At 33.0% G+C, this 15,067-nt stretch overlaps 1 protein-coding gene and 1 pseudogene across 1 annotated transcript; one reads left to right on the forward strand and one right to left on the reverse strand.

Moving 5' to 3' along the window:
- Positions 1-420: 420 nt before the first annotated feature.
- LOC145001732 (scarecrow-like protein 3 pseudogene) lies at positions 421-2,261 on the reverse strand (annotated as a pseudogene).
- Positions 2,262-5,253: 2,992 nt separating this feature from the next.
- Positions 5,254-11,271, forward strand: LOC145002842 (uncharacterized). Its single transcript, XM_078962031.1, has 2 exons — positions 5,254-5,462; positions 10,227-11,271. The coding sequence occupies exons 1-2, from the start codon at positions 5,254-5,256 to the stop codon at positions 11,269-11,271; spliced, it is 1,254 nt and encodes a 417-aa protein (XP_078818157.1).
- Positions 11,272-15,067: the final 3,796 nt, after the last annotated feature.

Below are 15,067 nucleotides of genomic sequence, written 5' to 3' on the forward strand. Positions count from 1 at the left end.
GACCAAATGTGACACTTTTAATAAAGATTCAAGAAATGATAAAATGTACCTTATTTGGGGATGTTACACATGTTCGAGACAAAACTAGCTAAAAGTTGCTAGTTGGAAGTCGTAACTTTTATTTGTATATGAGTGTTCGACAAAATAACTGAAAGCTTTTAAGACATTTGAAATTACATAAAATGACTTTTGTAAAACACGTCAATTTAAAAAAAAAAAAAAAGGCAATTAAGTCGATTAGCAAAATTATAAAAAAGTTTTTTTGTTAAACACTATTTAAAGTAGTAGCTTTTAGATTCATAATTTTTTGTTTTACCTAAAAGCTAGAAACTCCTCACACGATTTTTTTTTCGAATTTTTTCAAAAAAATTAAAAACTAAAAATACCCACAAATACATCTAAGACTTACAACAAATCAAAGACTTATAACAAGTAGGTTGTCACTATTCATTAGTTGAATCTAATGTTTAAAAGGCAAACCGAGTTGAACGAGTAAAAACTGATACCATTCTCCTTCAGCACCTAAACAAATCCTACCATGCTATAACAATTGAGATAATGACAATACTACCCTCAAGAAAGCTTTATCTTCTCGAATTCCAAGCCGAAACTGAGAAAATGGGCCGATCTTGCCAACAAATGACCACACACCCATTTTTTTCTTTAATCCTACAACCATTACAACTACTTCCATGAATCAATCTTTGAGCAAGTATCAGCCCATAATAGCTTAATGTAACAGGCCCAAAGCCCATTAAACTAAGCCTTTGAATCCACTTATCGAGCTTTTCATGCCTTTCGATTCTCTCCTCCCCATCGCACGCTATAATGTTCTTGATCTCCTCCCCCAACATTTTCTCGATTTTTAATCTTTCCGGTGATGTTCTTGGCAAAGTGGACTCTGAGCAGTCGAAAAGGGCGGCGTAAAAGTACAACGATTCCGATAGTCGCTCCATTAAATCCGATTGGTTGTGGTCGGATTCTTGTTCGGCCACCACCATTATTTTTGGGGATAAACCCCATAAACGGTTGAGGAATCGGTCTAACTTCGTGGAAGAAACTGTACAAGATGTGAAGGAATCTTCGGTCTTGGAAATGGGTGGTGATTTTCTTGCAGTTTTATCGATTTTTGTTAACATTAAGTGGAATTGAAGAATCGAGCTGATTGCTAACGCTTCGCCGGTTTTGATTTTCAGTTTATCGATGTCGAGATCGTCGAGCTTGGTCACGATTGGATTGAACTGAAACGGGATATCGAGTTTTTCAGCTTCTTCGGTTAATGTGCTGGCCATATGGTCTAGAACCTTTTTCTGGTGATGGATTCCGGTGATTCTTAAATGCGGAGGCCCTCCTGGACGTCCGGCGAACTCATGGAGAAGTGCACGCCACTGAGTGGGTTCTACCGCGTTAAGATCGACGACATGAACCATTTTCTCTCCTTCCATGGCTTCGATTATCGTTTGGTTTGCGATAACAAATGCGATTTTCAAAAACGGAAAGCAATCGAAGAACGATTTCCTGTAGAGAATGTCGTCGTTTCCGGTGGAGATTTTGGTCGAATGAAGGGCTCTGTAGAGTCCAGGCCATGATTTGAGGATTCGATTAGCGAGAGCTTCCGCAAAATACGACGCGATTCTCTGCATCGTGTCGCCTTCAGGAGAAGCGAGGTGGGAGATTTGATCCAGGGCGAGATTAGCATGATCGAAGTTCCCGGAGGTTACGTGGGTTGCACATGTGAGCAGTAGATGAATCAAACACAGACCTCTTTCCTCCGATTTAAGCTCTTTCAGCCATGGATATGGTGTTGTTCGTAATTGACATGAAGCAGCCATTGACGGAAAGATTTGGTTTGGTGTGGAAGTCACAGAAGATGACCCATCATCTTGAAACATCGGGCCTTCCAGGTGTTCGACGATTGAACTGGGAGCCAAACCGATGGAAAAACAAGGAGAAACAAGAATTATCAGAAGAAGCAGAAGAAATATGGTGAAGAAGAACTGATGAAGCAATGTAGAAAACAGAAATTCCTTGAAGGGTTTTCAAATTCACAAAAAACCCAATTAGATTCGGTCTGAACTGAAATCTGAGTTGTTTTGTAGAGAGAGAAAGTGGGGAGCAGTTGGCGTCTTATCGACTAAAAGGCAATTGAATCAGGTGTTTCTGTTCTTGATTCAAAAGAAACAGATAGAAAGTAGACAAATGGCGTGAGAGCTATTCCTGTTCTTGTCGTTACAATTTGGATTGGTGTCGTTTAGTGTTGCAGAGGAATATGGAATTTGTGAGGAAGAGCGTCCTCTCTTGTCTTTTTCTATTCAAGCTTTTTCCCCCGATTTCAATCCAACAAATTGCACAAAACCAGTTGCCACTTTTATTATAATTGGAACAATGTGAACTATCCACATTTTTATTATTTGTGTTTTATTGATTTCTTTTGTTAAGATTATATTGTCGATATATATTTTAGTAGGGGAATTGTCACAAAAGCCTTTAAATTTATCAAAAAGATTTGGCTTTACTCTAAATCTGTTTTTATATTGTTCAATACCCAACAATTTAGTAGTATCTACTTAAAGTGGTATTTTAGGAAATTCTTTTGTCAATTTCTTCTATTAACTTGTTTAAAATTCATGTAGTTTCATGTACGATTCAAATATCTTTTACCAAAGGTTACATGACCTAGCGATACTAAAGATTAACGAAAAAAAAAAAAAAAAAAACCGTCAACTAAAGGTTGAATGTTAATGTCCCTATTGAGACAAACAATATAGAGATATAAGAATAAACAAACTAGGAAGAATCCTGTTTTGCGGGATTCGATGTGCCCAAGAAAATGGACAAGACAGGAAGATTTTATTATAGGTCTAGGAAGTGTCTAACAAAAGAACATCAAAGTAAAATGGCTTAAATGATGTTAAAAAAAGAAAGATTTAATGAAGAAAACACAAAGAAATCACCTGAAGACATGGTGAAAACTAAATAAAAAACAATGACTTAACATAACATCTTAACCATCCGAAATAATCCTATAACAATTGGTATTATCAACTAAACAAATTCTAGTGTCATTTCAAATTTGCTTTCGAAAAGATTTAGTAAGATACAAATATAGGCTCTTGAATATTATTTTCCTAAAGCACACTTTCTTGGAGTACAAAACAAAAGGTCAAAGTAGTTTTATTATCATCAAAAAACAATTCATACCCTCAATGAAGTTTTTGTCTCTAAAGCTCTTGGAAGATGTTAGTTTTCTCATATCCTACTGTAAAGTTTCTTTAAATATCGCTTCTTTGATTCCGTTTGATAATTTTATGTTCTTCCTACGATGATCATCAAGGGCGTACGTAAGATTTTATAGTAGGGATTGCACGAGAAAGTTAGGGGTTGCACGGTAATATAAAAAATAAAATTTCGAAAATTTTTGAAATTTTTTTCACTGCGGCCGGAAAAGTTAGGGGTTGCCGGTGCTACCGTGGACCACCCCTAGGTCCGCCCCTGATGATCATAACTATAATTTAGAAGCATGGACCAAAGCAGGGATAAAAATGTCATTTCTGGGAAAGAAATTGGCAATCCTCTATAATTAGATAACACAAAAAACATTGACCAATGTGAGGATCAGAGCATAAACGACCCAAGCAGCGGTAAGTTTGTCATCTTCAAAGAAAAAAAGGTTTTCCCCATATTGACTGTCTCTTCCATCTAGCTGATACCTTATCGAATCTCTTGTTCTCTAAAGATGCAAGAGAAGATGACGTAAAAGTTGTCAAGTGAAACTCATCCACTACTGCCAACCTTCCTAACGCCTCAACTGCCGCCTTCCTTGCCACCCAATCATCACTAGTAAGAAAGTCAACCAAGCAAGGAATCAAGGAATTAAGTGAATTCTGGTTAGAAGAGGCGCCACCAGCTATAACAATGTTTTGCCCTAGAAATGAAAAGAAAGCAAGATAAATCAGAACATGTCAAAGGAAATGGTGTGTTGGAGAGCCCTGGGAACAGGCGATCGATTGCAGCCATGAATAAAGGAATCGAAGAATTTCTTAGTTGTTGTTTATAATTGTAACGCCCCGATTCTTAGGTATGGGTTTAAATGAACGTTATTTGGTTTTGAGACCTACTCGAAGAGTTTGTTGTCCTACTCGTTGAGTAGCAGCGATATGGGATCGCGTATTTAGTAGCCTACTTGTCGAGTCCATAAAGGGACTCGACGAGTAGGAGCAGGCAGATGAAACCCTAAATCCTGGGGTTTTGCACCCTATTTAAAGAAGCACAAGCCCCTTTAGCCTCTTCGCAGTCCATTGAGAAACCCAAAGCCGTGTGGTGCTCATCCTTGTGTGTCTTAAGCTTTAGAGAGGAGTTTTTGGAAAGGAAGAGCTTGGAGTACAAGAGATTAAGAGCAAGGAAGGTTTGGGAATCAGAAATCTACCTCAGTAGGCATCACTTAAAGGTGGTGGAGCTTTTGACAGTGATCCGAGAGTTGGAGTTCATCTACCAAGTCGACATCTACAAGGTGAGTTATCCTCACTATATCCATAGGGACTACGACACCAAGGCCGACCCTTAAGTTGTTATTGTTATGATGTGCTACATGTGGTTATGATATGTTAGATCGGAATCAGGATAGGCAGTATATTATGCTCTTATGATTCGTAGGGATTGGTATGTTAGCGAGCTGATAGATTGGTACTCTAGTTACGAGAGTTTTCTATGATTGATGATTAGTGAGATATACATATGTTTGATGTTTGTATATGCCACTATATGATAGTTATGCGCACATGGTTATTTGCTTGTCGGTTGGGTTGAGGCTGTCTTGCTTTGTGCTGAAGGCCAACACACCCTATGAGCGCTCCGGGGAGACTGTAGGCCTATGTGGCGGTCCAGTCATGTCGAAGGCTTGGGATAAGATCAGATAGACTGAAGGCCCTACAGGGCGGTCCAGTCAGGCCGATGGCCCAATATGCATGTTATCGATTGTTTGTTACTGATATGGTATTATCAGCGTGGTATTAGTATTTTGGGGGTAGCTCATTAAGCTCTTGGGCTTACAGTTTTCAGATTATTGTTTCAGGTACTTCAGGAGATCATGGCAAGGTGAATGGGTGACCGTACCGCTCCTCATCATTTTGATCTAGCTATTAGGACACTCTAATGAATAATGATTTGAAAACATTTTTGTAAACAAATACTATTTGGTTTCATTTATGATTGAAAAAGTTTAAATTTGGCGTAAATTTTTTGGATGTTACAATAATGGAGCACGTGAACATCATCATGGGTACGGTTCGGTTTCCTGCTACCTTCATCATGTTTCTATTCTTCTCCTCTCAATATCTCCTTCTCGATTTCATTCCGGCTTTGTGCCTCTCACTGATGGATGCAACCCTAAAATCGATCCCGCCGCTAGGACTGAACTGGACATCCGTCGTCTGGAAAGCAATAGAAGTTTCTTGTGCGGTGAAGTGAATCATCGATGGTTATCGTCTGCCATATCTCAATGAAGCAAGCGACATATGCAACTGAGAAGGCAGAAATGGTGGAACTGAAAGATGTTTGTGTGGAGGGTTTAAACTTACAAACGCAGACAACTAAATTGAAAAGTTTCCAGGATTAGATAGAAAGGATGCCAATGCGTTCAGAGAGAGAGAGAGACGGAGGGTTTTGGAGAGGCGGTGGGAAGCATCCAGAATTCAACGGAGGTGATGAAGTGAAAATAGAAGGAAAACCGGGGCTAAGAGCCGGTGAAATCAACCGAGTCAACAGAAGAATCGAGGAACGTCATATCTGTAGACTTGACACATTGTGTAATCCACAATCTCCAAAAATGGCAAACAAAAATAAAATTAACGAAATTAGACCAAGAAAGAGAAAAGGGGAAAAATATAAAATTCCAACCAATCATAGAGAGATACCGTTGACAAAGGTACCTCTCAATTAATATTTATATAAATAATATGTGAGTCCACTTTAAAGAAATTGTATTTAGGTTCATTTATATCCAACATTTGTGAAACACTGAATTGTGTATATTCCGTCATTCATCTCTTAATTTTATTGTATTGGTAGTAAAATATGCTATTACTTAAACTCGCTTGAGAAATTCTAATATTCATTAGACTAAAGTAGTAAGGTAGTAAGGTTAAAGAATTAGTTTTAGTAATCTTGTATCCAAATTTAAACTTACTTTTACTTGCATTAATTTGTACATATTCTTCAAATTTGGTTACTATTCTTAAAAGCAAAAAATTTAAAATCCATTTGATATTTCATACATCTAAATATCAACTGAATTTTGCATCGACATGCATTATTTTGTATAAAAATTACACACATTGTTGGTAACATTTCCATTGCTAGAAGCAAAGAGATAAGCTTTATGCACATGTTTTTGTCACGATTCAAGAAGGATAGGAAATCGAGGAGACAGCCAAAAGTCCTTTCCTTATTATTCTCTAACCAACGCACAATTCCAAACAAGTCCTTACAATGTCAAATGACAAAAGGTCATTAGACTTTCTTTTGTTTATGTTTAGTATTTGTGGTAATAAGGGAAGCGCAAGAGGATTGAAAGAAAGCTCAAGTGACAAGTGCTCCCAAACATATGGTTTTGTTTGGTTGTGCAACAGTGCAAGAAAAGCCAAAGGGGGCAAGACACCTTTCTTGTGAACATATAAAGACAAAAGGACAACAAGGTTAACTTACCTTTAAAGAGTGTGATGCAGTGTTAACCCATCATTCACTTGAGATATTTCGTCTTTTTTTAGGGTTAAAGTTAAAATTAGTTTATAAGTTCCCATCAAAATATTTTTTTGGTCTAATTTTGCTTTACATTTTTGTCTACAACTTTAGTTTTTATTTGTTTTTTCCCATGTTTTTACTTTGTTTACTTTATATATATATATATATATATATATATATATATATATATATATATATATAATAATAATAATAATAATAATAATAATAATAATAATAATAATAATAATAATAAACAAAGTAAAAACATGGGAAAAAACAAATAAAAACTAAAAGTTATAAACAAAAATGTAAAGCAAAATTATAAACAAAAAATGACCAAAAAATATTTTGATGGGAACTTAAAAACTAATTTTAACTTTAACCCTAAAAGAGACGAAATATCTCAAATGAATGGATATATATATATATATATATATATATATATATATATATATATATATATATATATATATATATATATATATATATATATATATATATATATATATATATATATATATATATAGAATCAAGATCAAATAAGAAGGAAATTTTTGGTAGGAAGGTAATAATTTTTTTTTTCTACATATTTTTTTCGCGAACAAACAAAATGAATCATTAGATGATTCATTTGTAAGATGATTCACAAGAAAAAAATCTCAAAAAAACATCTCGATGATTCATTTATACAATGATTTTGTTGTTATTCACTAAAATTGTCATAAAACTGAATTTTTTCTTAATTTACTTAAAAATGAATCATAAATATGTTTTTTTCGGAATTTTTTCTTGTAAATCATCTTACAAATGAATCATCTAGTGATTCATTTATTTTATTCGTCAAAAAAATATGTAGAAAAAAAACTTCTTACCTTCCTACCAAAAAAAATTTCTTACCGGATCTATATCCTATATAGATATTTATATATATATATATATATATATATATATATATATATATATATATATATATATATATATATATATATATATATATATATAATAAACAAAGTAAAAACATGGGAAAAAACAAATAAAAACTAAAGTTGTATACAAAAATGTAAAGCAAAGTTATAAACAAAAAATGACCAAAAAATATTTTGATGGGAACTTAAAAGCTAATTTTAACTTTAACCCTAAAAAACGACGAAATATCTCAAGTGAATGATATATATATATATATATATATATATATATATATATATATATATATATATATATATATATATATATATATATATATATATATATATATATATATATATATATATATATATATATATATATATATATATATATATAGGGAATATACATTACAGCCCCACCTAAGCTTAGGTAGAAAACATCTAAAATATTTTGTTTTAACTTACTCATTAAACTTGATTTGGTTTTCATTTGGTGAATATATCGTCCCCAATAACATTTCTTCATTCCATTATCGCTTATTAGTTCACCCTAGTGAACATAATTGTTTTCCACCGTCACAAATGTCGAAGATAATCAATGTTTTTTCTGCCTTATCAAAACTATTGTGTACATAATGAATCTACATCTTCAAGTGTTAATCTTGAATCCCTTAATCGCAATTTTTATATAGTAAAACAACTTATTTTCATGAAGTTTAGTATCTAAGCTTAGGTGGGGCTGTAATGTATATTCACTTTTCCATATATATATATATATATATATATATATATATATATATATATATATATATGTGTGTGTGTGTGTGTGTGTGTGTGTGTGTGTGTGTGTGACAGCCTAATTTTGTGAGAATATGTATAGTGTAATATTCTATTAGAATATTTCACGTATTTAAAAAAAAACGAGATTTTTATTTTATTTTATTTTTATTTTATTTTAAAGTGTAATATTCTATTAGAATATTTCACGTATTTTAAAAAAACGGGTATTTATTTATTTATTTTTTATTTATATTAATTTTTTTTAGTTAATTCAAGTTCCGAAAATAATATTTAAAAAAGAATTTTTGGATTTTTCTATTTATTTTGCATTTTAAAATAATTTTTAGATTTGGTCTCAGGATCTCAAAAATTAGAATGATCTTAAATGAACCTGAACATATATATATATAGGGTGAGGTTCAATAGAAAACCATAATTAACCAATAAATCAATCTTTTTTTCAACTTTTAGAACTTATTTTTTATTAAAAAGAAACTAAAAATACACAAATTCATAACTTTTTATTCTTTTTCCAATGATATAAAATTCGATTTTTTTTACGTCAAATTCACAATGTGAATCTTTGAAAATTCACAACGTGAATCCGGATTCACACGTGAATCCGAAAAATATTTTTCACATTCACAATGTTAATATTGTTGTAAATAATTGAATGACAACATTTCCTAATGTCAAATGTATAAGAGTTATTTTCAACTCTTATGATAAATATGTCAAATATGTGTAAGAACTCATTAATTATGTCTAGTGATTAACTAGTATAAATAGCACTATCACATATGTAAAAGATACACCAATTTGAATACTTTATATAAGTTATCAAATTCTCTCCTTCCTTTCTTCTTTCTTCTTTCTTAAAGGTTCTTAGTTTAGTTTTACAAATCTTGTTTTAATTACATCAAATTTATAACACGTTATCAGCACGAAAGCTCAAACAAAGGTTATTTAGAAGTGGAAATCACATCTATCTTAATCAAGGTATGTATTACTTAGTAAAAACATTATTAATTATAAAAACCCTCATCATATTAAAATAAATAATAATACTAATGAATTAATAAAAGTTATACATTATGGACTACTAACGATTTTTATTTCTTAGACTAACATTTCTTTATGTATTCTAATTTTTTTTATGCATACTAACATTTACATTATGCAACTAACTTGTATTTATGCATACTAACATTTACATTATGGAATTAACTTTTAATTATGCATACTAACATTTATATTATGCAACTGACTTTTCTTTATGCATACTAACATTTAAATTATATTTATTTATACATGTCAATGTTTATTTTTTACTCTTCATAATTTTATTTTAACATTTACTAATATTTATTAATGTATCTAATTAGTAAAATTATACAAAGTAAAGTTATGTATTAGTTATAAATCTTATTAAATGATTTATAAATATACAAAACAGATATATATATATATATGCAACGGTTATAAACAGTAAAAACAACGGCTATATTTTTTTTTACTATAAATAAACATATTTACCCTGCTTATTTTACCCACAATAAATATTTCTCTCTTCTATCAAACAAATCAATTTCAAGAAATCAAGCTTCATGATGATTCACCCGTTTGTGATAATCATGACTATAATAGTCATATTACTTTTTATCCCAATCTTTAACATCGAAGATAATATGGAATTTCATCTACTTTTAGGCTTGTATGCAATGTTAGCTTTACCGCTTCTTTTTTATGTAATATTTATTGAAATAAATGGATTTTAATTTTTATTTTGTTTAAAATTTATAGTTACATTATGTCCAACATTGCAAAGCTCGAGTTTGTAGCACTTGAAGTTAGCGGGAAAAACTATGTGCCATGGATGATAGATGTAAAAATGCATCTTGAGTCCATGGGAATCTCAAATGCTATAAATGAATTTAATAATTTCTTGGCACAAGACAAAGCAAAAGCACAAGTTTTTCTTCGTAAGCATATTGATGAAATGTTAAGATTTGAATATCTTGATGTTACTGATCCAAGTATTCTCTGGAATCTTTTGAAAGAAAGATTTGATCATCAAAAGGAAGTTATACTTCCAAATGCTAGAGATGAATGGAGAACACTGAGGTTTCAAGACTTCAAGAAAGTAAATGAATACAACTCAGCTTTGTTCAGAAAATGTTCACAACTCAAATATTGTGGACAAGAAGTTACTGATGAAGATATGTTGGAGAAAACTTACTCCACATTTCATGCAACAAACATTACCTTGATGCAACAATATCGGATGCAAAAGTTCACAAGATATTCTGAACTGAATGCATGTCTGCTCGTTGCAGAGCAAAACAATGAACTCTTGATGAAAAACCATGAATATCGTCCAACAGGATCAGTAGCACTTCCTGAAGCAAATGCTACAAATATTGATAGTCATCGAAACAATACATGTGGACGAGGGCGTGGTCGTGGTCGAGGACGAGGCCGTGGCTATTTTAATCGAAACCAAAGCCATAATCAGAACCATAATTCTGGTCGTGGACAAGGTAATAATGGTGGTCGTGGCCAGAAAAGGAATAATTACCAACATTCACAAAGAAACAATGTCCACACACAAGATAAGGCCAAAGTGGCAAGGCATGACCTTGGGACATCACAAAAATCTGATGGTTCATGTTATAGATGTGGTAGCACAGGCCATTGGTCAAGGACCTGTCGCACACCTGCACATCTTTGTCAACTTTGTCAAGAGTCCATTAAAGGAAAAGGAAAGGAAGCAAACCTCATTGATAATGTTGAATTCACTCCGCTAAATGTTGCCGATTTCTGCAATGACATGGAAGACATTAACTAAAAAAAATCTATTATTGTGCTAGTAAAACTGTTTTTCCTTCGTTTATTTTGCATGTAATGCCTTTCCTTCAATAAATGAACTTTCTTTTAATAATAATTATGATTATGTTTATTCACTTATTATTCCTTTCATATGTGAAGTTTAATATGAGTCCAACTGGAGCACAACACCAAGAAAAGATTGGAGATCTTTGTATAGCAGATAGTGGTAGTACACATACTATTCTGAAATCAAAGAAATATTTTTCAAAATTAGTACCAACAAAAACAATTATACATACAATATCAGGTCCTGCAGACTTGATAGAGGGAACCGGGAAAGCCCATTTTATATTACCAAATGGTACAAACTTTTGTATAGAAAATGCCTTATTTTCTCCAAAGTCTAATAGAAACTTATTAAGTTTCAATGACATATATTTCAAAGGATATGACACAAAGACTGTGACCATTGAAAATAAGAAATATATGTATATTATAGACAAAAGTCATGTGCTTGAAAACTACCAACACTTGATTCCGGTCTGCATTATACATATATACATATGATTGAATCAAATATGGTAATCGAAGGAAAACATTGTGATCCTGGGACATTCAGTTTATGGCATGATAGGTTGGGCCACCCAGGATTAACAATGATGCGAAGGATAATTGAGAATACACATGGGCATCCATTGAAGGACCAAAAGTTCCCTCAATCCAATAGCATAAAACCATGTATATCTTGTTCCCTTGTAAAGTTAATTATAAAACACTCTCCAATGAAAGTTGAAAGGGAATCACCTAGATTTCTAGAAAGAATTCAAGGTGATATATGTGGACCGATTCACCCTCCATCTGGACCATTTAGATACTTTATGGTCTTAATAGATGCATCCAGCAAATGGTCTCATGTTTACCTATTATCAACTCGTAATATGGCATTTGCAAAGCTTCTTGCCCAAATTATTAAATTCAGGGCACATTTCCCTGATTATACTATCAAAAGAGTGAGACTTGATAATGCTGGTGAATTTACTTCACAAGCATTTAATGACTATTGTATGTCTGTCGGAATTATTATTGAGCATCCAGTTGCTCATGTACACACACAAAATGGTTTAGCTGAATCACTGATTAAACGTCTCCAGCTAATAGCTAGACCATTGATAATGAGGACCAAACTTCCTGTGTCTGTTTGGGGCCATGCAATCTTACATGCTGGATCATTGATACGCATAAGACCAAGTTCATATCATGTATATTCTCCACTACAACTTGCTTTCGGTCAAGAACCAAATATATCCCATTTGAGAATTTTTGGGTGTGCAGTATATGTCCCTATTGCACCACCTCAACAGACAAAAATGGGTCCTCAAAGAAGGTTGGGAATATATGTTGGTTATGAGTCAGTCTCTATTATAAGATATCTTGAACCATTAACAGGTGATGTTTTCATAGCACGCCTAGCAGATTGTCAATTTGATGAGGCAAATTTCCCATCATTAGGTGGAGAAAAGAAGATCATGGAAAAGGATGTGTCATGGCATGAGCCTTCTTTATCATATCTTGACCCTCGCACAAGGCAATGTGATATAGAAGTTCAAAAGATAATGCATTTCCAAGAAATGGCAAATCAATTACCTGATGCATTTACTGACACAAAAAGGGTGACTAAATCATATATACCCGTTGTCAATGTTCCAGCTCGAATTGACATTCCACATGGACAATCTGATGATAAAGTTACTCAAGAGTCTAAAACACACCTGAAGCGTGGAAGGCCATTTGGTTCTAAGGATAAGAACCCACAAAAAAGAAGAGGAGCAGAAAATGCACTAGATCATGAGGAAAGTGTTCCTGGAGAAACACGAATTATTCAAATTCCCCCAGGAAAAGATGATGATGCACAAAATTATGGTTAGCCAAATAGAATATGTGACCAAAATGAAACTGACAGTATAAATGCAATATTTTCTTATTCAGCTGCATGTGATATTATGAATGATGATCCTGAACCACAATCTGTCATTGAATGTCAAAGAAGAAATGATTGGGCTAAATGGAAGGAAGTTATGCAAGTTGAATTAAATTCTCTTAACAAGAGAAAGGTTTTTGGGAACATTATCCTCACACCTGAAGTTGTGAAACCATTAGGATATAGATGGATCTTCGTACAAAAAAGAAATGAGAAAGACGAAATTGTAAGATACAAGGCCAGGATTGTTGCTCAAGGTTTCTCTCAAAGACCTGGAATTGATTATAAAGATACTTATTCACCAGTAATGGATGCAACCACTTTCAGATATTTAATCAGCTTGGCAGTATCTAAAAATTTAGAGATGCGTCTTATGGATGTTGTTACAGCTTACCTGTATGGATCACTTGATAGTGATATCTATATGAAAATCCATGAAGGATTTAAAATGCCTGAAGCGTTAAGTACAAAACCCAAAGAAATGTATTCTATAAAATTACAAAGATCTTTGTATGGTTTAAAGCAATCTGGGCGCATGTGGTACAATCGTTTAAGCGATTATTTGACAAGTAAAGGTTATAAAAATAACACTATTTTTCCATGTGTATTTATTAAGAAAACAACATCTGGATATGTGATCATAGCAGTCTATGTTGATGATCTGAACATCATTGGAACGAATAAAGAAATCCTGAAGTGATTGAACTTTTAAAGAAAGAATTTGAAATGAAAGATCTTGGAAAAACCAAATATTGTCTTGGTTTACAGATTGAGCATATGCCTAATGGAATACTTGTGCATCAATCAAATTACACAGAAAGAGTCTTGAAACGTTTCAATATGGACAATGCAAATCCTTTAAGCACTCCAATGGTTGTTAGATCATTAAATATTGACAAGGATCCATTTCGTCCATGCGAAGAAAATGAAGAAGTCCTTGGTTCAGAAGTGCCATATCTAAATGCAATTGGAGCTCTTATGTATCTTTGCTAGCAAGATTTATACCTGACATTTCTTTCGCAGTAAACTTGCTAGCAAGATTTAGTTCAGCCCCAACAAAAAGACATTGGAATGGAATCAAACATATTTTTTGATACCTTCGAGGAACTAGTGATTTAGGGTTATTTTACCCTAACGATTCAAAACAAGGTTTGATTGGTTATGCAGATGCAGGTTATTTGTTCGATCCTCATAAAGCTAGATCTCAAACTGGATACGTATTCATGAATGGAGGTACTGCAATTTCCTGGCGTTCTCAAAAGCAAACACTTGTTGCCACATCCTCAAATCATGCTGAAGTAATTGCACTAAATGAAGCTAGTAGAGAATGTACATGGTTAAGATCAATGACACAACTAGTTGTAACTTCATGTGGACTTGAAAAGGATATATGTCCAACTTTAATATATGAAGATAACTCAGCATGTGTCGCTCAAATGAAAGAAGGATATATCAAGAGCGACAGGACAAAACATATACCTCCAAAGTTTTTTGAGTACACTCAAGAGCTTATAAAGAACCATCAAGTTGAAATCAAATATGTTCAATCCAGTAACAATGCATCATACCTTTTTACGAAGGCACTTCCTACTGCAATATTCAGGAAACATGTCCATGGCATCGGAATGCGACATGTGCATAGAATATAATGTGACATATGTCTAAATAAGGGGGAGTAAACTATACACTGCACTCTTTTTCCCTTCGCTAAAGTTTTTTCCCACTGGGTTTTCTTTAGCAAGGTTTTTAATGAGGCAGTACTTCAAGGTTGAACTCTAATTTGAAATGATGTCATCCAAGGGGGAGTGTTGTAAATAATTGAATGAAAATATTTCCT

The sequence above is a fragment of the Lactuca saligna genome, chromosome 6, assembly GCF_052625555.1.
Source record: "Lactuca saligna cultivar CGN05327 chromosome 6, ASM5262555v1, whole genome shotgun sequence".
NCBI lineage: Eukaryota > Viridiplantae > Streptophyta > Magnoliopsida > Asterales > Asteraceae > Lactuca > Lactuca saligna.

Bases quoted from the DNA above. Each gene is read 5' to 3' on its own strand.
- LOC145002842 (XM_078962031.1), top strand. From the start codon at position 5,254: ATGGAGCACGTGAACATCATCATGGGTACGGTTCGGTTTCCTGCTACC. The intron at 5,463-10,226 runs GTGAATCATCGA...TAAAATTTATAG, and splicing joins GAAGTTTCTTGTGCGGTGAA to TTACATTATGTCCAACATTG.